Here is a 24,362-nt window from a genome sequence, read left to right on the forward strand (position 1 = left end):
TATTTAGCTGATGGTGGTATACACTTAAGCTACAAATTATATGTACCTGTGTACACCTGTACAGTGACATTATGCATTCTCAAATAATAGTTTTTCAAATGTTTTCTTTCCACCTTGGTCTTTAAGGTCATGGTCACACTGGGAAAAAAATGGATAATATTCCTGAATATCATCAACTATCATCATAATAATTTCTTTTATAACCGAAGCTATCAGACTAATAAGCAAAATGTGACTGCAACAGTCACTTGATTTTCTAGGTTTAATTACTGTAATAAACATGTTATGAGACTGGTTGATCAAAATAGAGTAATTCTAAAGCTTGCAAAAATCAAAAATAGAATTATTTTTCTATTATAACCTCATGGGTATAGAAAAAACGAATTCTTTGAACTGACTCTTCTGCAAAAGTATTCATTTTCCCAAACCATAAGAAACAAGAACTTATCTAATTTTGAATATGTTGAAGGGCTACAATTGTAGAGGGTAACTGTTTATTATATTTGGAGTATAATCGCCCTTATTCCTTGTTTTCTTTTACCCCAGGAATGTCCCTAACTCTTCATTTATTTGCAAGAAAGTATTCATTCCTGTCTTCTCCTTTTTTTTTTTCTTTTTTTTTCCACTTTTGAGTGGAACTTTCACTTTATTTCACTTGACTAACATTTATTTTTGTTTTTGGATGCCTTCCGATTTCTTCATACTATCTTTTAATTTGGGAGATTTAAATAAAACTGGACGAAATTGTAACAGAGGCTTTTCAGACTTCATCTTCAGTCAGATCATCATGCACAGAGGGAGGGTGAAACTGAGGCTATATTATTTTTCCTGTGGGACTACAATTTGTACTTTTATGGTCTGTGGACTTCTGTTGATGCCATGTTGACTGAATAGGAATTACCCTGGTTTGTTTTAGGGTGGAGATTTTTCTTACTACTGTATGTGCGCTTTTTCTTTATCAAGCTATTCACAACAGCTGTCATTAGGACTTTGAGGCAGTCTGAGGACGATCACAGTATGGCAGATTTTTTTGAATGTGTGACATATTCCTCTGTTATTCATCAGTTTAGTCTGCATACATTTCTGGAGGGCTGCCTGTGTGTCGGACACGGTCCTCCACGCAGCCTCTGTGGCACGTGGGCCAGGGGGTCCTAGCAGGTAATTGTCTGCAATTTCCAAATCACCCACAAACCAGAAGAACGTGCCTCGTTTTCCTTTCCAGACCCCAAGCAGGGGAGTATCAAAGAGAGATACAGGACTTTTCTGCACCCCCTTTTCCGCTTAGAAGTCCCACTGCTTTTTTAGGCAAGAGCTTAGTGTATTTTTCAGTCCCTGACAGTGGTTCTGTGTTAGAAAGATGAACAACTGAAAATTCAGATCTTCAGCCCAGCAGTGATTACATTCCTTGGCGAGGCCAGGTATCCTGCGAAGAGAACTGGAGATGAGAGAGAGTGGGAAAGGACTCTTCTTTAGAAGCTCAGATCCTCACAAGCAATAATTTAACCCCACCTTAGTGCAGCATAGTATTAGCCACACCTTGAAAGATGTCTGTGCTATGAGAGAGAGACTGGAGAGGTGGAAGTGTTTAATTCTAGGTGAGAACAAGGAAGATTACTCTATTTTTGCTTCTTACGTAAAGGTCATAGGATACGTGGAAGCAGTATCTCTATTTTGGTCTGATCCGTTTGACCATATTAACGTTTTTTGGTCATTGCTAGCCTTCCTGGAAGGAGCACCCTCTGAGTCGGGGGGACTGGATGTGTATACACACAGCACATCCAATGAGGGTTTCTGTTTCTGCATTGTACGAGCTCATGGAAGCAGAGACTAAAATGTGGGCATCAGGGTTTATTTTATTTCTTTCCCTAGTGATTATATTGACAGTGAACTATCTTCGTCTGAATATTCCAGCAATATAGCTGTAGGCGCCATAAAAATGCATAGATGGATGGCTACCCGTTCAATTAAGAGGGCTTAACCCAGCCTCCTATATGCAAACCCTGTCTATTTTAGGTTTAAATTTCTGCTCATAAATTTTTTAAAAACCAAAAGAAACATTCCTTTTCAAGGTTAGGTTGAAGTCTACGTTTCCTTAAACAAAAAGCAAATCCCTACGTGTGTGTGTGTGTGTGTGTGTGTGGTTGGGGGGAGATAACCCTGATGTGCTTCCTCACAATAGCATTTCCAACCCCATCCTTTAAACGCGCTTTGAGTAATATTCTCTTCATTGTGATGTATACATCTTCCGGCTTTCCGTTGGGGAACCAGAGAAACTCATTGGCATGGAGAGGGGGCTCAGTTGCAAGAAAGATACCCAATTTGATGCAGTCAGGTTTGTTTACTGAGCTCTCTAATTATTTCGGGTGGTGAGAATCAATCATAAAATAATTGGCAAAAAAAGGTAAGAAATAAAGTTACCTTGGCTTCTGACAGGTCTTTACCGAGTATATAAAAGAGAAAAGTAAATTAATTGTTAGCCTTCTTTATAGTGTTTTAATGCATGTGTGTAAGAAAGAGAGCTTTCATTTCTATGAATTATGTATGGGGTCTAAGTTAATTTACGTAATTCTGGTCACCTGTTTGGCTCCATACTTAGCGGCATTGGTGACCTTTTGCAACACCACTAAAAATGTCCACACATCTTTTAGAACAGCACTGGCACTGGATGGTTTTGTTCCTTCTTGGCTCAGAAAGGAAAGGATAGTAAATGGCCCAGGAGAAAAAATAATTATTGAAGTTTTTAGATCATTTACATTTTCTTGTAGAGTCTGCCTGCTCTTACCAAGGTGGTGTATTTTAGTACGCAGCCCTGGGATGGACAGCAGCGTCTCCAGCTTTTGAATAAAACTAGAGAAATTAGATTCCACTTTCAGTTTGGCTCGACCCCTCCTCCAGTCTATCTCAGCTTTCACAGCGACGCCGAGGCCCCTTCAGACCAACTCTGAGCAGTTTCTTCCTTCTCAGGCCTTTGCTGTTGGTTTGCTGCTTCTTCTGTGGTTTAGCTTTTAAGTCTTCTTGGAAGATACCTAATATTCATCTTTTATTGCTATTTGTGTTTTCTATAATTATGTTATATTTCTGGAAAGATACGGTGACAAACCAAATAGAAACAAAAAAAGGAAAGAACAAAGAAAGTCCACTTTCAGACTATGAAAAAAATATTTTGGGGTCTCTCCTTTTTGCTTTTTTGTCTTAATGTTAATGGATAAATATTAAAAAGCAAGTGGATATGATATACTAATGCTAAATTAATTGAAATAAAAATATTTTCATTTATTCATAGGAAAGTGGTTGTCAAGATATTTCACCTTGAAGTATAACATTGGCTATGCTATCATATAGAGACTTACATTTGCATTATTCCAAAGGAAATGTTATGTTTGGCAAAATTTTAAGTATATGTTTTGGTACATGATCAAGAAGAATTTTAACTTCACCTAAAACAAAATTAGATATTTTGCTTTCATTTTCATTGTCGATATTGATGGTTTAATATTTTCCATAACAAAAATAACAAGAGTACATGTTTTTCCTAAAACACATTGAATTAAATATTCTCAAAATATTTAATTTGTCATTTCTAATGGCAAAATTACCAGCTCTTTCCTTAGGAAACAAAAAAGGCAGTTATGCTATATTTTTAAATTGTTTGCTTTAACTGTGATATTAATTTAGTTAAAATTTCAAGTATGGTCCCATATACATTTGTTTGCATTTCTAACTTTTCGTTCCGACTGTGTATTTAGTTTTGTAGCTTATTCTGAAGGGGTCGCTAAAGGGTTCTGGCATATAATAATACTTTATGTCTTCTCTATGGCAGTTATTTAAAAAGTGATAAAAGCTGTCACTTTACCAGATATAAATGAAAATTCACCTTTCTGTATCTTTTGTTATGAGCCTTTGAATCAACATAGAATTTTTGCTATAGTCACCAGGTTAAGACGATTTGAAAATTTTAAAATAGACACTTTCTTTATGGCACTTGCCTATAATTAAAATCTTCATTTGCTTAAAAGCAGGGAGTCTTTTAAAGTAGTAAATTAGTATTTCTAGACCTAAGGTCACTAGTAGTGGTACTTCTTTCTACAATATCTTCCAGACACAGAATGGTAATGATGTAACTCCACTGCAGCAGAACTAATATTTTCTGTTTAATCACAGTTAAGTATAATGATCTTTTGACCTCACATTGAACTTTTTGTGGAAATGTGGTCAAATTTCATATAGCTATTTCTATTTTTAATTTAATTTTATTATTTATTTTGACACAGGATGTAACTCTGTCACCTGGGTGGAGTGCAGTGCTCACAGCAGCCTCAAACCCCTGGGTCCGAGCGATCCTCCTGCCTCAGCCTCCCAAGTAGCTGGGACTACAGGGGTGGGTTACCATGCCTAGCTAATTTTTGTGTTTTTTATAGAGGCAGCATCTCCCTCTCAGGCTGGTCCCTGGCCTCCAGGGATCCTCCCTCCTGGGTCTTCCAGAGTGCTGAGATTACAGGCATGAGCCACTGCACCCAGCCTCAGAGCTAATTCTAAATATATGAAGTCAAGGTAAAGTTAGGATCCAAGCTTTCCACAGATCTAGAGGCTTAAAAAAAGGTCTTTTGTTTGCTTGCTTTTATATAATATTGTAAACTACTTCAAGTTTCAGAAAATGAAAATTTTTACATCAAAAATTTTCCCCTTGAAACATTTTGCCTGATTTTTTTCTCCTCTCCCCAAAAAACAATATGCTTGCTTCTAGTTGTGTGAACTTCTTTTGATCTAAGTTGATTTTATCTAATAGTAAAATTAAAAGTTACTTTCTTTTAACTATTCCCATTAGAAATTAAGTTAATTGAATTCATTTTTTAATTTGAAAATCTGATTATGCTTCTTAAAGTAAAAATAAGTTTAATTCTATAAAGGTATGCGAGGAGCTGCTTTTGCTAACCATCCCCTTTATCATCTCCCAAATGCGTCAGCGTAAGAAAAACATAATACTTCACACAGTGTTGGAAACTTACACCTTCAGAAAAGACCTCCTTGAGTTACTCAGTTATTTCAGGAAAATGTGCTGGAATATTAGGACTCTTGTATTTAATGGTGTTACTATGTAGTCTGTTGCTGGAATACAGAGCTAAATATCAACAGAACTTGTTACTGTTGTTTGGGTTGCTTCTATATACCAGCTTCAAAATATGTTTTGACACTTTATTATGTTCTGAATCAAGCTTCAGATGTGTGTAATGAAGGATGAAGTCTTTATCAGACGCTAGTGTATAAATAGTGGAGAAGAGCAGTTTGGAAAGTGGTTTCTGAAGAGCTTTAAGTTAGGCACAAAGCAAATGCCCCTGCAGGTGTGAACAGACCAGGGGTTCTCTCTAAAAGCACAGGCTGCTACGCCACCCCCCATCCCCCACTTCTCTTTCCACCTCTTCTTTTTTTCATTTATCATGTCCTTCCTGTAATGTTCTCACTCATAGTTTATAGGTTGAACCTTTGAGAAAGTCAGGCGTCTCTGATCCACTTTCCCTCACAGACCCTGTAATCTTTGGCTGTATTTTTATGTTTTTCAGATTCAAGTCAATCTGAAAGTCCCAGCCAGCCAAGTGACGTTGACATTAAGGACCAGCCAGAAAATGGTAAGTTTAGCTTGAGACACTGGCTGCTGCGTGCTGAGTCCACAGCCGCCTATCAAGTTCCAGGACTCGGGAGTCTGCCCCCTGGGCGGCCCACAGTAGGAGCCAGGTGGACAGTTCAAGGAGAAACTCAAGTTGATTTCTTTCATTCTTGCAGCCCCAACACTCCCCTCGCCTTTCCCCTCAAACACTATCAGGGTACTCATGAGAACCTTTATTCCCAAGAAAGTTGATTCTCCAATTCAACTATGATATGTGGGGCTGATTGAACAAATCAGATTCTTAGCATAAATGAGAAACCGTGGTCTTTTCATTTCTTTTCATTTTAGAACCTGGCACATGCCTCATGATTTTTTCACTAGTTAATTTAAGATCATTTATTCAGAAGTATTTTTGTGGCCTTTTAGGAGTTCAACTCTTCGCTAATTCCTTTAAGAAACCGATCTCTGCCTTTGAAGGATGTTACCACTTTAAATTATCTAAAATTAAACAGGGTATGGGACAGTATTAAATCCCTCAATTGCATAGATAATGTAAATTTTCTATTGCAGAAACTTTATTAAAATAAAACACATATGGGTGGCGCCTGTGGCTCAGTAAGTAGAGCACTGGCCCCATATACCGAGGGTGGCAGGTTCAAACCCGGCTCCAGCCAAACTGCAACAAAAGAATAGCCGGGCATTGTGGCAGGCGCCTGTAGTCCCAGCTACTCAGGAGGCTGAGGCAAGAGAATTGCCTAAGCCCAGGAGTTGGAGGTTGCTGTGAGCTGTGATGCCACATCACTCTACTGAGGGCGATACAGTGAGACTCTGTCTCTACAAAAAAAAAAAAAAACACATATGGCCAGACACAGTGGCTCATATCTGTAATCCTAGCACTCTGAGAGGCAGAGGTGGGAGGATCCCTTAAGCTCAGGAATTCTCGATCAGTCTGAGCAAGAGCTAGAACCCCATCTATCCAAAAAATAGAGAAAAACCAGCTGGGCATTGTAGCTGGTCCCAGCTACTTGGGAGGCTGAGGCAAGAGAATCACTTGAGCCCAGGAGTTCGAGGTTGCTGTGAGCTGTGATGCCATGGCACTCTACCCAAGGCGACATAGTGAGACTCTATCTTTAAAAAAAGAACACATACATTAAGTAAACTAGTGTTCACTGCATGTATGAAAAAGATTGTCACGTTTTGGACTTTGGATTGAGTGAAGGCACGGAGAAGTGTTTTGGCATCACCTGTAATACACTGAACATTGTGACAGGTACTTTCACACAGGAGTCCTCTTTAAAAATTCCAAGAACGGAGGCTGTAACAGGAATGCTTTACCCTGAGGGGGACTGTTGAGGGAATATGCTTAATAGCTCAGGCCATGGTATCAGATCTGTATTCAAATTCTGTCTCAGCTATTTCTTACCTTTGTAAGATCAAACAGATTACTTAACCTCTTCAGGTATTGATTTATTCCTCTAAAATGGGGTAATAATATTACCTACATGTTGATGAATTAAAGACACTAGTATGTATCATGTACTTATTCTGATATCTTTCTGGAGAGTGGACTAAAACAAAATGTTGGTTGTGGTTCAATATTACTGGTTTTGTTTTTTTTTTTTGGCAATATAATCTTATCATACCTTTTCTGCACATTTTTTAACTTTTCCCATGTTGAGCATCTTTTTGAAAAGATGGATAAACTGAATTAGGTTAGTGTCGTGGGATGGAGGATGGAGTGGACCACGTGAGACATCCTCTCACTGAGTTTTCAGAGTTGGTTTCATTCCTCGAGCCTCGGAAACTCTCCATTCCATTGCTGGGCTCTAGCGTTAACTATGATCTGTCTGGCCATGTCTCTCCTCGTCCTGGTATTCTGGTGATATTTTCTTTATCAAAGTTGTCTTTTTAAAGCTGCCAGTAAAAAAAGAGAGAGAGAGATCTCCGAAGATTTGTTTTTAGTGTCATAAACAGCTATGTCTTATTTTTTGTTGACATTTTAAAGAGTGATATTTATAGACTTGTTTCATTCTTTATTTTCCACTTGACTTATAGGTGACTTAGAGCCTTCAATGTTTCCTTTTTCATATATTATATTTGTATATAATCTCTCTAACGATGTGTCCAGAGATACTCATTTTATTTTCAAGCCTTTGTGGGCTGCAGGGGTGAGTGTGGTCCACGTATTTCGGCCTGGCCGCTCCCCTAACAGGCCCAAGTCATCTGTCTTCATAAAATGGCCGGCAAGCTGTTCACATGCAAATATATATTGAGAGCTTGGGAGGCCTGGCACGCCTTTCTGGAGCTGCCTGCCGTCCAGATACTGTGCATTTCCCATTCCAAAAAGCACCCAGGACTGAGCCTGGAGTTTCCGGCCAAAGGCCTGGAGACACCAGCCAAATCCACTTTTAACCCCACATCACTTGGCAATCCCCACTCCAGGATTCATGGGATCCTTTAAAGGGGATCATGTGACTTCTAAGAAAGAAAGTATGAATATCTGGGAGGTAAAGTAATAAATGCCGACCCTCCAAATTGCTATTCATTTCAAAGAAAAAGAAGGAGAAGCTGCTTTATTTTAGACAACCCTAAATGAAGAAATATTAGCTTCTCAGGTCCCTCTCTCTGCCTGTTGTCAATCTCAGATGAAGTTACTGAAGCAAAAATGATTTTATCTCTTCCTTAAAGACATACAGTCCCTACAGGGAATAAATGAAGATTCCAGGACTAGATATTTACACGCATTAGATAATTTTCTACTCCCTGGCGTTGTGTTGTTCAAGAGCGTGTTCCCTGTTTTTCATTACCAGTTATGAAGATGAATTCCTGAAAGTTTAGGTTTTTGTTTGTTTTCTAGTATACATACATACATACATACAAGGAAGAATAATATTCTTTTTACCCCAGCTCTTGGGAAAGGTAATGGAAAATGAATGGCATTTCCCTACTAAACCATGGAGAATGAACAGACAAATGGTAACATGCTATTTCATCCCAAACTGTAAACTAGGCCATGTAACTTCACCGAAAGTGGATGCAGCTGTTTCTTCCCTGGCCAACTAGTCTGTTTTTCCTGTGGAATTTTTGCTTTCTTTTCTTATACTCCCTTAAGACTCAGCTGTAAAAGAAAACAAATCTTTGTCCAATTAGAGCATTAGATGGGAATTTTGAAGGAATTATATCTGAAGCCCAGAGATAACATGTCAGACTCTCTGAAACTCTAAATCGGTGTACATAGTGCTTAGCGACCCTGCTTCTGAGTCAGACTGACCTGCACCCAGATTAAAGAATAGCTGGGTGACTGGGTAAGCTGATGCCCCATCAGTAAAATAGAAACACTAAAAGAACCTATCTCGTGAGTGTTGAAATGAGAATGTGCATTCAAAATAGCATAATGCCTGGTTCACAGGAAGGACTCCGTGGTAGGGAAGCACCTCGGCTTTCCAGTTAAAGCCTGCCATGTCTGTGATGAGTGTACAAACACAGGAGGTTAAAAGGTGGGCACCGTGGAGTGAAGGGGTTGGTGCGAGAGATAAGCCAGGCTTTAGAGACATCTTTTGTAGGTACCTACTCTACTCTGAAACATTGCATGTAGGTCTGCTTCTTAATTTCCACAATCCCCTCAATGCCGTGTCTGTTTTACTGTTTAGTTCTGTCTTCACATTCTGTCCCTCTCCCCCTGAGTTTGAGAACCAAAGAACTGCAAAAGTCATTCAGTTACTAGAATCTTCCGAATGAGCACCCGAGAAGAGGGTAATTCTGGAAAGAAGGGAAGAAGCTTTTCCTAGATGTCTTTAATTTAGCTGAGTTTTTCCTTGGCACAAACCACGTAGAATCTGGATTATTAAAGACTACAGGCTGATTAAGGGTAAGACTGAGGACAGATTTCTTTTTTAAAGTTCTTATACAGCACCTAAGTCTGGGCCTTCACCTTAGCAGCTGTTTGGTACTTACCTGCTTAATAAATAAATTTAATAGGTAAGTGAATATATTGTTGTTATCCCCAAATATTTTTTGAGTGTCTGCTGACTGTCGATTTACTAAGAAAATTTAAGGACAAAACAAAACCACCCTGGAGATGCTGAAAGTCTAGGTTGGGTGTGGGGAAGGCTAACTAATCTCCAACACATGGGCCTGCACACACGGGCGTGACTAATAGGTCATAGCAAGAGCTCTGCCTGGTGCAAATGGCCATGGTAGATCAAGTGGTCCCTCTGACCCTCCTCGCCCTCCCCCTGCAATGTGTAGGTGTGGTCACACGTATGAAATAACCATCGTTTCAGCTCATGCTTGATGCTTGATTACCACGGAGTGGAATGTAAAGTTCCCAGCTCTGGTTAGGGTTTTTATTTAATACTTTTGCATATTGAGAAGGTTTTAAACCTTATTTGTTGGACTTTGAGAACATCTAGTCAAACTACCTTTTGTGTACTTTGGCGACTGTTAAAAAGTATTTATGGAACAGAACATTTAAAGAGCCTGCTTGATAATTTACCAGGCATGTGTTCTGTGGTGCATCAGCACGTCATTAGGAGGGGAAAGCTCATGTGGTAGCTTCCTCCTTAATATAAGACACACTTCTCTTGGCCGCTTTGAGTCAACTGACAGCTCAGGCCAATGCTGGCACTCTGAAAACAGCCCCCTCCCCCCGACTGGGTCCCGCTGTTATCAGCAAAAGTACCCTGGACTAAAAAAAAAAAAAAAAAGGGGCTGCCCTTACCCGAAAGAGAAGAGCTGTATTCACATGGGTTTTTTCCCTTCTGTTTACCTTCTATCATCACCTGCACCTGCTAATAATAACCTTATCTTAGTGTTTTCTAAAATGTGATATTTATAACAAGATATCAAAGTTGGTATTTAGATTAGTTTTTTAGGTTTAATTACATTTGTTCCTCATTTATCTAGCAGTTGCACATACGTTGGTGGCATCCACCCTCAGAGGGGTCTTTGCAGTCAGTGGAAGGCCATTAATCATGATGCTTGCCCCAGACTTTGAAAATTCCCAGCTCTACCTGCCAATTTGAAAATCACCCCGGAGTATTTGGTTGCTCCCAGTTTTCTTACTCACCGTCTTCATTTATGTCATTCCCATCTTGTATTATTACCATAGGTATCTTTTTTTTTTTTACAGTTTTTGGCCGGGGCCGGGTTTGAACCCACCACCTCCTGTATGTGGGGCCGGCACCCTACTCCTTTGAGCCACAGGCGCTGCCCCATAGGTGTCATTTTTTTAAACGTTGCTAGATAAACAAGGAATATACTTATCTTCAACCACAACTGTCCATCTTTAGTAGTTGTTTAACTCATTTCTGTGGTTATTTTGAATTTTCTTTTTTTCTTTTTTTTTATTATTTTATTTTTTTTTATTTTGAATTTTCATTGCTTACACAATAAACTTTTAAGGCTACAGACTTCCTGACTTCAGATTTACATGAAGGGTTCCCTTTGTAATTTGGAGTTGAGACAAGAAAACTATTAATTTATTTTCCTCTTTTGGATAAACATTCTTTTGTCTTGTACCATTGTCCTAAAAATCACAGGCCCTCTTGCTTAATGTTTTAAATGGTTTTCACTACCTCCTCAAATATACAGTAGATATAATATGACATTGAGATATTAATGTACAGTGGGAAGGCAAAATAACATTGCTAATTCCAAATGGCGATAATGGTCACTGCTGGATGGACTGCTTGTTTTAGGAACTGTTTTGATTAATGTATCATTTAATTGGGTCATTTTAGGAATTTTGGAGGTACTGTAATTTTACAGTTTGTATTTTATTGGGGAAAGGGGAGCATTGTAGCACTTTTGATTTGTAAATACACTTTATCAATATTTCGTAATCTGCATGGCTTTCTTTTACAATTACACAGCTACATTTATTCTCTGCAGCGTTCTTCTAAAAACCCCCGCAGGAACGGACACAGTACAGTGACCACCAGAACAGTAGCAGTAACAGTAATGATCAATATTCTAAAATATGTGAAGGTCTCAACCCAGGGAGACATTAAGGCCTTAAATGCCTTCTGGATTCCAGATCTGTATAATTAAATTCTGACTGATGAATTTTCAGCAGTGCAGTGGAGCTAGTCTCTCATTCTTAAGAGACTAGGAAACTAGAATTTGGTCTGATCTGAAAGTTCAGTCTGAAAAGTAGGTGAATTCTGCTGTTTTAGGTGTTGTTAGCATGGCTGACTCATCATTGTTGGCAGTAGGTCCTTAAAAATGGCTCCAGACAAAGGAAACGCCTGGGTTCTGCCTTCTGAAGGCAGAGTGACCAGCCTGGCCGAGGGGCTGCTGGCCACATGTGTCACGCATAGGATCCAGTGTGGATATGGTGCCACGAGAGGGAGATTTAGTCTATTGAGACTAACACAGGATCCATTGTGGGTACGGTGCCACGAGAGGGAGATTTGTAGCAAATTTTAAAGAAGTAGCTTTTGTTTGTTTTTCTGAGATAGCATCTCTGTTGTCTGGGCTGGAGAGTGCAGTGGTGTCATCATAGCAACCTCAAACTCTTTGTCTCAAGCTATCCTCCTGCCTCAGCCTCCCAAGTAGTGAGGACAACAGGCACCTGCCATACCACACCTGGCTGTTTTTTTCTAAAGCAGTGGTTCTCAACCTTCCTAATGCCACGGCCCTTTGATACAGTTCCTATGGGTTGCAACCCATAAGTTGAGGACCCCTGTTCTAAAGGCTATTGCTCAGAATGGTCTGAAATAACAAAGCTCAAACAATCCTCCCACCTCCACCTCCACCTCCCAGATTGTTAGGATTACAGGTGTGAGCTACGACGCCTGGCCTAGAGAAGTGGTTTTATCCTCACACATTATTGGGTATTTTATTGTCATCATAGAGGATAACTCACCAGGCTTTTAAATTAGTTGCCTAGTAGCCAAAAATAGGAAATGTTTTAGACTCCATTCCCTGCTTTTAAACTTTTTAAATGGACTGGCATGGTGATCTATTTCGAACCTGTTCCCCTCCCCAACCCCACCCCACCAACACTTCACGCACCAACAGTTACAGAGGAGGAAGAAAAACAGGGATTTCTGATCCTTCTATACCTTTGTGCCTGCGACTCTTGTCCCAGGAGAGACCCAGGAGTGCCCATGGAATGTAACTCAGAAAAGCCTATCTATAATTCATAGGAGACGGTGTAAATACATCCATAGGTTTAGATTCTAAAAGCAGGAAAACGTGAAGCAATGCAATTTGTGCAGTATTCGAATTGGGCTCAGGAAAGAAATGAGGAGCCGTCCTGAAGCCTAGTGCAGAGAAGGCGCACCTGGCCTGTGGCCACGGCCCCATCTGCTCCCGCTCCGCTCTCCCTGTGCGCTCAGCCTGAAGCGGGTCTGACGGGGCCCTTTGACAGAGGTATCCTTGGAAGGACCACTTCTAATGGCCACTTTCCATACCTCCCCAGCAATTAAGGATCAGTGTGGTGAAACATCAGGGGGGCTAGTTCGGGTCAGGAGCTGCAAGCGGATGAGCTTTGCTCGCCACATTAATAGGGTCATTTCTGATTCTAAATCTGAATGTGAATGTTATTTTTTGGAAGGAAGGATCCATTTGTGGATAATATTAGTAAATGAAATATAATATAAATAATTTATTTAGGGATTTGGAGTTACTAATCCAGATTGATTAGTTGTCTGCTAGAAAAATTCATGTGGCCACAAGGATTTTTGGCACCTTTTCTCCCCGCAGCTTCCTTGTTCTTTTCTCTTCTTCAGTTTTTTTCTCAGCTCTAGGCAACTCTGTTCCCCCGGCATCAGCTTGTCCTTAAGGAAGTCTACTGGGATAGCTCGCGCAGAGATGGGGGCAGGGTAGCGTTCACTGCAGATTACTCTGCCCCATCTCAGTCGTTAATTTCTATACTTGGGTGATTTCAACCTGAACAGAACACGGACGCCTCAGATGCTTTATCTGCAGGCATCAGATGGTGAATATCCCAAACCAGAAGCATAAAGGATATTGTGGCAAGGCCCAGCAAAAAAAAAGAATAGCTTTCCAACTCTCTCTCCATGAAGGAAAGTGGGTGTTTTCTTAAATCTCTGTAGGTATTTTGCAACCAGAGAGCTTCTCAGCAAGCAGCACCTGTAAACTCAGAGATGAGCGGGAGAAGCCAAATCACAGTTTCCAGATAGGTCAAATTAGCAGAGGAGAGGTGCCATTAAAAGCCTGACTCTGAACCTCTGTTAAGGAGAAAATCAGTTGTCCAAGTCACTTAAAGACTTGTACCTCAATTTTCTCATAAGTAATTCAGCAGATAGTTGTTAAGAACCTGCTGGCACGTTTAGACTCTATATTGGATGTGTTGAGGGAATACAGAGATGGATCCGATGTGCTACTCTTGAGAACCTAACGGTCTAGTAAAATGGAAAAGGCGTGATTCACTCACTTCTTCAGCAGATCCTTACCAAGTGCATTCTAAGATCCTGGCGTCCTAGACAGAATCCTGCTCTTCACGGAGCTCACCTGTTCAGATGTTAGATGCTGTGGAGGAAGGTAGGACGCTATTTCGTATCGGGTAGCCAGGGCCTTTCTGGTCTGTTGACACTTGAGCTAAGAGCTAAAGAAGGTAAAAAAGTGAGCTGAGCAGAGGTGAGGGACTTTTGTTCTAGGAAGAGGAATCAGTATGTACAAAGGGCCTGAGCCCTGCTGGAGGAACTGAGCGGGGAGAGGGTGATAGAGGGCACGGTGAGAAGAGCCCTTGAGGTGAGAGTAGCAGAAAGCCAAACCACACTGGACCTGCTAGGCCTGTGGTAGGTACAGCCTGAGCCCTAGACGCTGGGTGTTCTGCCATGAGCATAGCAAGCAGAGTTTAGTGTGGAGCTGCAGACAAAGGTCTAATTCATAACATTGGTTTTTTGAGACAGAGTTTCACTCTGCCACCCTGGGTAGAGTGCCTTGATGTCATATCTCACGGCAACCTCAATCTCTTGGGCTCAAGTGATCCTCTTGCTTCAGCCTCCTAAATTGCTGGGACTATAGGCTCCAGCCACAGTGCCCAGCTACTTTTAGAGATGAGCTCTCAAACTCTTGCCCAGGCTGGTCTCAAACTCCTAAGCTTAAATGATCCACCCGCCTCAGTGTCCCAGAGGCTAGGATTACAGGTGTGAACCAGGTTACACCAGGTTACCATGCCCAGGTAATTTGTAACATTATTAAGGAATGTGACTGTCGTGACCCCTATGGCCCGAGTCTCGGTCGCCGCAGGAAGGCACCAGTTGTGACACAGATTAGAAGTACAAGCTTGCAGGAGGCAGGTTAACCTTAAGTGCAGGGTAGCCCCGAGCCCCCTCTGCAAGGGCTATTTATTAAGGTTATACACAACAGGTGTGGAGAGTTAAGGTGATTGACATACACAACAGGTGTGGAGAGTTAAGGTAATGACATACGAGGGCTGCATGCATAAAGCATTGCCATGTGCTCTCCTCTCCTGTTCTTTCCCCACAACCCTCATGAAGAACTACTAAGCATCCATATTTAACACATGCTTACTAGTGGGTGGCCGATTTTATCTTATTCCGGAACACTAAGTTACTTGGGGGATTGCCCCCAAGTCACAAAACATCTCTAGGCTTGCCAGGAGACCGTCCTGTTCTCAGCGTTTCCTTTTAATGTGGTAAGAATCAATAACTGTCCTTTACAAGCATGGCGTCCATTCCTCTACATGTGACTTTCTCACCTGCTGTGGCAGTCTTTTGGTGTCCCTAAAGGGTTTTTCCTGTGCATGTATTACTGAGAGGTGAGTTCTGGGGTATGGAAGTTTTGGCTTCACATACCTGCTGTGCAAATGATTCCATTTTTGTGGAGGAGAGCTAACTGTGGGGTTCCATCTTCATTCTTATGGCACAACATCGTTAGATTATAAACCCCAGGTCTTGAGTTTGTTTACCACGGAAGTTGATTTTGCTCCTTAGTTATTGCCAGATTCAGCAAATAAAAATTCAAGATGCCAAGTTAAATTTGATTTCCTTTTTTGTTTGTTTGAGACAGAATCTCACTCTGTCACCCAGGCTAGGTGCTGTGACATCATCATAGCTCACAGCAACCTCAAACTCTTGAGCTCAAGAGATCCTCCTGCCTCAGCGGTCCAAGGAGCTAAGACTATAAGTACCTGCCACAATGCCCACATAGCTCTTTCTGTTTTTAGTAGAGACAGGGTCTCGCTCTTGCTCAGGTTGGTCTCAAACTCCTGAGTGCAAGGGTTCTTCCCACCTTGGCCTCCCAGAGTGCTGGGATTACAGGTGTGAACCACCATGCCCAGCTACCACATTAAATTTGAAGTTCAGATAAACAATAAATAACTTTTTAGTGTTACATGGGCTATACTTACACACACAAAAAGTATTCCTCCAGGCGTCCTCAGACGTTTTAAACAGGGGGCCAATTCACTGTCCCTCAGACCGTTGGAGGGCTGGACTATATTTTAAAAAAAAATATGAACAAATTCCTATGCACACTGCACATCTTATTTTGAAGTAAAGAAACAAAATGGGAACAAATACAATCACACCGCCTCATGTGGCCCGCGGGCTGCATTTTTAGGACTCCTGAAACCAAGTCCGGTATTGTATCTGGCAGTCCATTATAATTTTTCACACTCTCCCATGGAAGTTACCTAGGCCAGGGTTATCAGCAGCATATGGAAAGGTTTGATTAGTTTGGTGATTTCACTAATCACCCAGGGTCAAACCATTGGCATTTAACCTACTGAAAATGAAACCTAGGAAGATACTACAAAGTTCTAATGACTGGACTGCTTAAATTACGTTCTTCCCGCATCTGCTGGTCCTGAGCCCCACAGTTTTCTTGGAACAGTAAGCCACTTGTAAGGCAAAGTCAGTAGGTGCGATCCGGTAATTGAAAGCTGCTCAGCCTATGTGAGTCAGGATGTAAGTTTAATTAGAGGTGTGTCAAGTGTGTGAGCCACTGTAACAGCGTGTGAGTCACTTTTCAAAAGCAAATGCAAGGGAGGTATCTCTAGTCACAGCATCCAGCTGTTAGCAGACTCTGCCTCATGAAAGATGACGAAAAAGAAAATCAGCCAGATGATAGGGCCTCGGGAATGTCCATGTTCAGAGATGAGGTAGGGAGAAGGCATGAGCTTGAAAATAGAAGGTGCCTCCTGAAAACAGCGTTTTTTGTGTACTGTAATGGAACGTTATGTGTTTTCATTTGAAATCGGGACTGCTTTTCTAGGGATGACGAAACTTGACTGGTGGTAGAAACACAGGATGATTTTTGAACCTTCCTACTTTAAGAAAGAATAATATTCACAGATTCCAGAAAACTAATTTTGGAAGATAGGGTTAGACTCTGTTGGGCCAGATAATGACGCCCCACAAAAGATTTTGGTGATAATTATGATCATTGCTTAACCTGTATTTTGGGCTTCCCATGCATTGGTATGCTAGTTTGCATCCTCCAAAAAGGATGTGTCCTGATAGGATTAAATGTGCGAGCCATTTATTGAAAATATAAAGGGGAGAGAACAAGAGTGGCTGGGAGAAACTTCCAGCTGCAGTACAATTCTGACAGGTGGGAGAGGACAGAGGGGAGAATGGGGAATTGCAGGGGAAGGATCCCAGATGGTAAGTGCTCCTAAGAAGTTTTGGACAAGCCGAGGAAGAGTCTCTGACTCCCTTTTGGAAGAGTTCTGCGTCCTGTAGGAATGGTACAGATGCTTCCTGCGCTAGTCTCCTCCCCTGGAAGCCGTCTGCAGGAGTGTGACCTGGGAACAAATGTGGTAGTGGACAGCTGGGGCTGGCCCGCAGCAGGTGATCTGAGTGGCTCGTTTCGTTCATGGCCACTGGAACCATGCAGCGTACTATCGTATGGAGATAGGTACTACAAGTGCACCTACTTTACAGACAAGGAAACAACACACAGTGTTTACACAGCTTCCCCACAGGGAAGAGGGCACCCAGAGTGTTCAGACTCACCCCAGCTCTGGAGTCCACCTGCATAACCTCTACAGGATACTCTAGAAAGACTGGACTTCAGTCTGATTGTGTAACTTGCTGATTTTGTAAATTTGGGCAAGTAATTTAAACTCTTGAACTTTTGTTTCCTCATTCATATGGAGGGATGTCATCCCCTCCCTAGGAAATATGTTTTTGTTGCTGTTCCGTTTGGAGCTCAAATAACGTTAGTTCCTTTCCCCTTCCTCTTGTTTTTCTCAGATTCATCAAGGATTCTTATCTCATCTTCCCAGGTATCTGCTTCAGCCTTGTTTGGGCACCTACAGGCTTGATTACATCCTCAGAACTCACAGGACTCTTTCTGTGTGGATTTTATGTATATATGTTTACAGAAAGTGTCCATCCCTAGTAGATACTCAGTAAAGCATAGGTCACCTTCTCTCCCACTCTCTCATTCTCTCAGGGACATGAACCATGTGCTAGAAAACATTTTTTTATTGTTTAAAGAGTTTTTGGGGGGCAAAACAATATTTTTATGGAAAAATTATATTCTTATTTTTTATGAACAATCTTTATCCATTTTTCTACAGACTCAAGTATTACGTGATTCTTTACTGGGTATTTTTAAACAATGAACTAAATTTTCATTTAATTTTTCTGCTGGAGGTAGAGAGTATAAAATGAGATTAGTTGTAAGTATTTACACCAGATACCATTATGTTTGTTGGCTGGCATAAAACAATTATGATTGCCAATAAATTCGAAAGTATTTAAAATTACAAAAGATGTAGGAGTGTAATTTTATTGAAAACATAAAACATTTATTTTCATTCTCCATTTTTTTGTGCAGCAGGGTAGAAATTTGTACCTCATCTCTCTCACTTTAGATTTCTGAATTATTTAAAAGAATTGGTTAATTCTCCATTTCAAGTGAGCAAGAGAAAGTTCATTGGGATACCTGATTCCTCACATGCCCTTATTCACAGATCATGTTAACTCCATAGAGAGGTTTATCTTCTTTTAAAATTGCAAATGCTGGTCAAATGGAGAGCTTTTCAGTTTAATGCTTTGTTACACTGTTGAACTATAAAATCCTTAACAATAGAAAGAGGAAAAGTGAGGCACCTTATTTTCTGAGCTTTAGCCAGTTCTAAAAGTAGCAGGGCAGACCATGTGCGTCCTTTCACTTGCAGTGGATTTGCAAATGGCTAACCTGAAACACACACAGGTAACCCTCAGCACACGCTTGGCCAGTGCTTACCAACTGGTGATTCTTGAAGGGGGCCAAAGGAAAAATCTTAAAAGAAACTGTGTATTTCCCAGAAAAAGAAAAAGCTTCACAGGCTGAAGATTTTTGCTTTTGACTCTATGCTTCTGAATTCACTGGCTCTCTTCATGCTTAGAGAGACTGTGTTTGGCAGTTATAGTTTGGGTTCATTTAATGAAAGATGGAGGCGCAATGAATTATCCATTATTTAATAAAGATGGTAAATTAAATACTTTGAGAAACTGGGTTCATGAGGCGAAATTATTACCAGGTGTCCTCGAATGGTGAGAAGGTGCAGAGGCCTCTTCTGTAGACCGGTGGCTAAGAGCCTTTGACTCCTCTCAGGGAGGAAGAGGGAAGCAGGTGCCGGTAGGGCTGGCTGTGTGAGGGCTGCCTGTCTCCTCCAGACTGCGTCCCTTTCTGTCATTCTGTCACAAGATGTGTTTGAATTCAGTTATACTGAGTGAGGTCAGTATCAAAAGCAGCTGAAACTAGGAGCCTTGCTCTAACAAAATGTGCTGGGTAGAATGTAACTGTGTAGAATATTTGAATTTTGGGCCCGTCTCTCTTTCTGTGTGGATATTCTTTCTGTGCAGTCATAAGAAAGGCAAGAAAATTGACCCATGGTTAGAAAAGACGATATACTTTATACCCTTAACTTCATTTGAGTATGTTATCTTAATTTGGCATCCTAAGTCTGAGGGTAGGGGATGAGGAAGAGGAGGCTCACAGAGCCTGGGGTGCATGTCCACGGTCCACAGCCAGTGGACAGCAGAGTAATGCCCGCCTCATCTCACCTGGGAGAGCTCTGAGACTAAGCAGGGACAGTGGAGAGGGCAGCTTTTTACTCAGAAGCTATACTAAAGATAATTTGCACTGGTAGGTTTCAGTGTGTTCTCTCCCTGTGCTGTCCCTCCACCCCAAGGAAACTGTGAACTTGAGGTCAGGGAATAACAGTAGCATAAAATGGCATATAGTTACGCTGATATGTAGGCATCAGCTGTAATAAATAATATACGTATTGTATAATCTGTAGTCCTTACAGTCTATCAGTCCTTTTAACAGAACATCAGCAAATGAAAACAGTAATAGGTGATAACATCCTGAAGGTGAAACGATGAGAAAGAACCTGCAGACTCCCACGTGTCCCTCAGACACCCACATGCTGTGTGACATGTGACCATGCGACACGTGACCAAGTGAAGAACACAGCGTTATTAAGAATTTATTATTTTTATAAGATTTACTTTTTAAAAAGATAAATAGTAATAGTATTACTATAATAGCACAGTAAATAGAAACAGAAATGAAGTTCCAGTGTTTTTTGGGGGAGCACCCTGGTATTGCGTGTCTGGGGGAGACCCTTGTTCTAGACTACACACTCTCCCTAAGGGCAGAAACTAGTTTGTCTCATATTCTAAACATAGTGCCTGGCTGGCCCTCCAAAAATATTTTTTTTTTTTTTTTTTGTAGAGACAGAGTCTCACTGTACCGCCCTCGGGTAGAGTGCCGTGGCGTCACACGGCTCACAGCAACCTCTAACTCTTGGGCTTACACGATTCTCTTGCCTCAGCCTCCCAAGCAGCTGGGACTACAGGCACCCGCCATAACGCCCGGCTATTTTTTGTTGCAGTTTGGAAGGGGCTGGGTTTGAACCCACCACCCTCGGCATATGGGGCCGGCGCCCTACTCACTGAGCCACAGGTACAATAAGCCAGGTTACACTGATTGCAATTGTTAGGTAAAGTCCCTGTTGCAATCATGTCTTTCCCCCATAAAGTGTGACACACACCAAGTCCCCAGCCCCCTCCCTTCGTCCCTCTTTCTGCTTCCCCCCCATAACCTTGATTGTCATTAATTGTCCTCATATCAAAATTGAGTACATTGGATTCATGCTTCTCCATTCTTGTGATGCTTTACTAAGAATAATGTCTTCCACTTCCATCCAGGTTAATACGAACGATGTAAAGTCTCCATTTTTTTTTAATGGCTGAATAGTATTCCATGGTATACATATACCACAGCTTGTTAATCCATTCCTGGGTTGGTGGGCATTTAGGCTGTTTCCACATTTTGGCGATTGTAAATTGAGCTGCAATAAACAGTCTAGTACAAGAGTCCTTATGATGAAAGGATTTTTTTCCTTCTGAGTAGATGCCCAGTAATGGGATTGCAGGATCAAATGGGAGGTCTAGCTTGAGTGCTTTGAGGTTTCTCCATACTTCCTTCCAGAAACGTCGTATTAGTTTGCAGTCCCACCAGCAGTGTAAAAGTGTTCCCTTCTCTCCACATCCACGCCAGCATCTGCAGTTTTGAGATTTTGTGATGTGGGGCATTCTCACTGGGGTTCGATGATATCTCAGGGTTGTTTTGATTTGCATTTCTCTAATATATAGACATGATGAACATTTTTTCATGTGTTTGTTAGCCATTCGTCTGTCATCTTTAGAGAAAGTTCTATTCATGTCTCTTGCCCATTGATATATGGGATTGTTGGCTTTTTTCATGTGGATTAATTTGAGTTCTCTATAGATCCTAGTTATCAAGCTTTCGCCTGATTGAAAATATGCAAATATCCTTTCCCATTGTGTAGGTTGTCTCTTTGCTTTGGTTATTGTCTCCTTAGCTGTACAGAAGCTTTTGAGTTTAATGAAGTCCCATTTGTTTATTTTTGTTGTTGTTGCAATTGCCATGGCAGTCTTCTTCATGAAGTCTTTCCCCAGGCCAATATCTTCCAGTGTTTTTCCTATGATTTCTTGGAGGATTTTTATTGTTTCATGCCTTAAATTTAAGTCCTTTATCCATCTTGAATCAATTTTTGTGAGTGGGGAAAGGTGCGGGTCCAGTTTCAGTCTTTTACATGTAGACATCCAGTTCTCCCCACACCATTTATTGAATAGGGAGTCTTTCCCCCAAGGTATGTTCTTGTTTGGTTCATTGAAGATTAGGTGGTTGTAAGATGTTAGTTTCATTTCTTGGTTTTCAATTCGATACCAAGTGTCTATGTCTCTGTTTTTGTGCCAGTACCATGCTGTCTTGACCACTATGGCTTTGTAGTACAGACTAAAATCTGGTATGCTGATGCCCCCAGCTTTATTTTTGTTACTAAGAACTGCCTTAGTTATACGGGTTTTTTTCCATTTCCATACAAAACGCAGAATCATTTTTTCCAAATTTGAAAGTACGATGTTGGTATTTTGATAGGAATGGCATTGAATAGGTAGATTGCTTTGGGAAGTATAGACATTTTAACAATGTTGATTCTTCCCGTCCCTGAGCATGGTATGTTCTTCCATTTGTTAATATCCTCTGCTATTTCCTTTCTGAGGATTTCATAGTTTTCTTTATAAAGGTCCTTCACCTCCTTTGTTAGGTATATTCCTAGGTATTTCATTTTCTTTGAAACTATGGTGAAGGGAGTTGTGTCCTTAATTAGCTTCTCATCTTGACTGTTATTGGTGTATACAAAGGCTACTGACTTGTGGACATTGATTTTATATCCTGAAATATTACTGTATTTTTTGATGACTTCTAGGAGTCTTGTGGTTGAGTCTTTGGGGTTCTCTAAGTATAAGATCATGTCGTCAGCAAAGAGGGAGAGTTTGACCTCCTTTGCTTCCATTTGGATTCCCTTTATTTCCTTGTCTTGCCTAATTGTATTGGCTAGAACTTCCAGCACCATGTTGAATAGTAAAGGTGACAGAGGACAACCTTCTCTGGTTCCAGTTCTAAGAGGAAAAGCTTTCAGTTTTACTCCATTCAGTATAATATTGGCTGTGGGTTTGTCATAGATAGCTTCAATCAGTTTTAGAAATGTGCCACCTATGCCTATACTCTTCAGTGTTCTAATTAGAAAAGGATGCTGGATTTTATCAAATGCTTTTTCTGCATCTATTGAGAGGATCATGTGATCTTTATTTTTGCCTCTGTTAATATGGTGGATAACATTTATGGACTTGCGTATGTTAAACCAGCCTTGCATCCCTGGGATAAAGCCTACTTGATCATGATGAATGACTTTTTTGATGATAAGCTGTAATCTATTGGCTAGGATTTTGTTGAGAATTTTTGCTTCTATATTCATGAGTGAGATTGGTCTGAAATTCTCCTTTTTGTTTGGGTCTTTTCCTGGTTTTGGTATCAGGTTGATGTTTGCTTCATAGAATGTGTTGGGGAAGATTCCTTCTTCCTCAATTTTTTGAAGTAATTTCTGCAGTACAGGAATAAGCTCTTCCTTGAAGGTTTGATAAATTCTGGAGTAAAGCCATCTGGACCAGCGCATTTTTTTGTTGGAAGATTTTTTATTGTTTCTTTCATCTCAGTGCTTGAAATTGGTCTGTTCAGGAGCTCTATTTCTTCCTGGCTGACTCTAGGGAGAGGGTGTGATTCCAAATATTGATCCATTTCCTTCACATTGTCAAATTTCTGGGCATAGAGTTTCTGGTAGTATTCAGAGATGATCTCTTGTGTCTCTGTGGGATCAGTTGTTACTTCCCCTTTATCATTCCTGATTGAGGTTACTAGAGATTTTACTTTTCTATTCCTCGTTAGTCTGGCCAATGGTTTATCTATTTAATTTATTTTTTCAAAAAACCAACTCCTTGTTTCATTAATTTTCTGAATGATTCTTTTGTTTTCAATTTCATTGATCTCTGATTTGATTTTGGAGATTTCTTTTCTTCTACTGAGTTTAGGCTTAGATTGTTGTTCTTTTTCCAATTCCATAAGATCTCTTGTGAGATTGTTGATGTGCTCTCTTTCTGTTTTTCAAATGTAGGCGTCTAAAGCGATAAATTTTCCTCTCAAAACTGCTTTTGCAGTATCCCACAGGTTTTGGTAGCTTGTGTCTTCATTGTTGTTATGCTCAAGGAAGTTAATGATTTCCTGTTTTATTTCTTCCTGCACCCATCTGTTATTCAACAGAAGATTGTTTAATTTCCATCCCTTTGGGTGGGGTCGAGCATTTTTGTTAGAGTTGAGTTCCACCTTTAGTGCCTTATGGTCTAAGAAGATACAAGGTAAAATTTCAATTCTTTTGATTCTGTTGATATTTGTTTTGTGTCCCAGGATATGATCAATTTTGGAGAATATTCCATGGGGTGATGAGAAGAATGTATATTCTTTATCTTTGGGGTGGAGTGTTCTATATGCGTCTATCAAGCACAGTTGTTCTAGGGTCTCATTTAAATCTCTTATATCTTTGTTTAATTTCTGTTTAGAGGATCTGTCCAGCTCTGTAAGAGGAGTGTTAAAGTCCCCTGTTATGATGGTATTATCAGATATCATATTGCTCAGACTGAGTAAGGTCTGTTTCAAGAATCTGGGAGCATTTAAATCGGGTGCATAAATATTTAGAATTGAAACGTCTTCTTGTTGTATTTTTCCCTTGACCAATATAAAGTGACCATCTTTGTCTTCTTTGACTTTAGTTGCTTAAATCCACATGTATCTGAAAATAAGATTGCAACTCCACTTTTCTTCTGAATTCCATTTGCCTGAAAATTTGTTTTCCAACCCTTGACTCAGAGCTTTAATTTGTCTTTTGAAGCCAGGTGTGTTT

General features: G+C 40.5%; 1 protein-coding gene across 6 annotated transcripts in view; it reads left to right on the top strand.

The window, feature by feature from the left end:
* NFIA (nuclear factor I A) overlaps nucleotides 1–24,362 on the top strand; it is a 406,685-nt gene that overhangs the window by 190,189 nt on the left and 192,134 nt on the right. For all 6 annotated transcript variants that reach the window (XM_053576702.1, XM_053576703.1, XM_053576704.1 and 3 more), the window contains exon 3: nucleotides 5,559–5,624. In XM_053576702.1, coding sequence (XP_053432677.1) covers nucleotides 5,559–5,624 — 66 coding nt within the window. The remainder of the gene's footprint in view (nucleotides 1–5,558; nucleotides 5,625–24,362) is intronic.

Source organism: Nycticebus coucang, chromosome 22 (genome assembly GCF_027406575.1).
Source record: "Nycticebus coucang isolate mNycCou1 chromosome 22, mNycCou1.pri, whole genome shotgun sequence".
In the NCBI taxonomy this organism is placed as follows: Eukaryota; Metazoa; Chordata; class Mammalia; order Primates; family Lorisidae; genus Nycticebus; species Nycticebus coucang.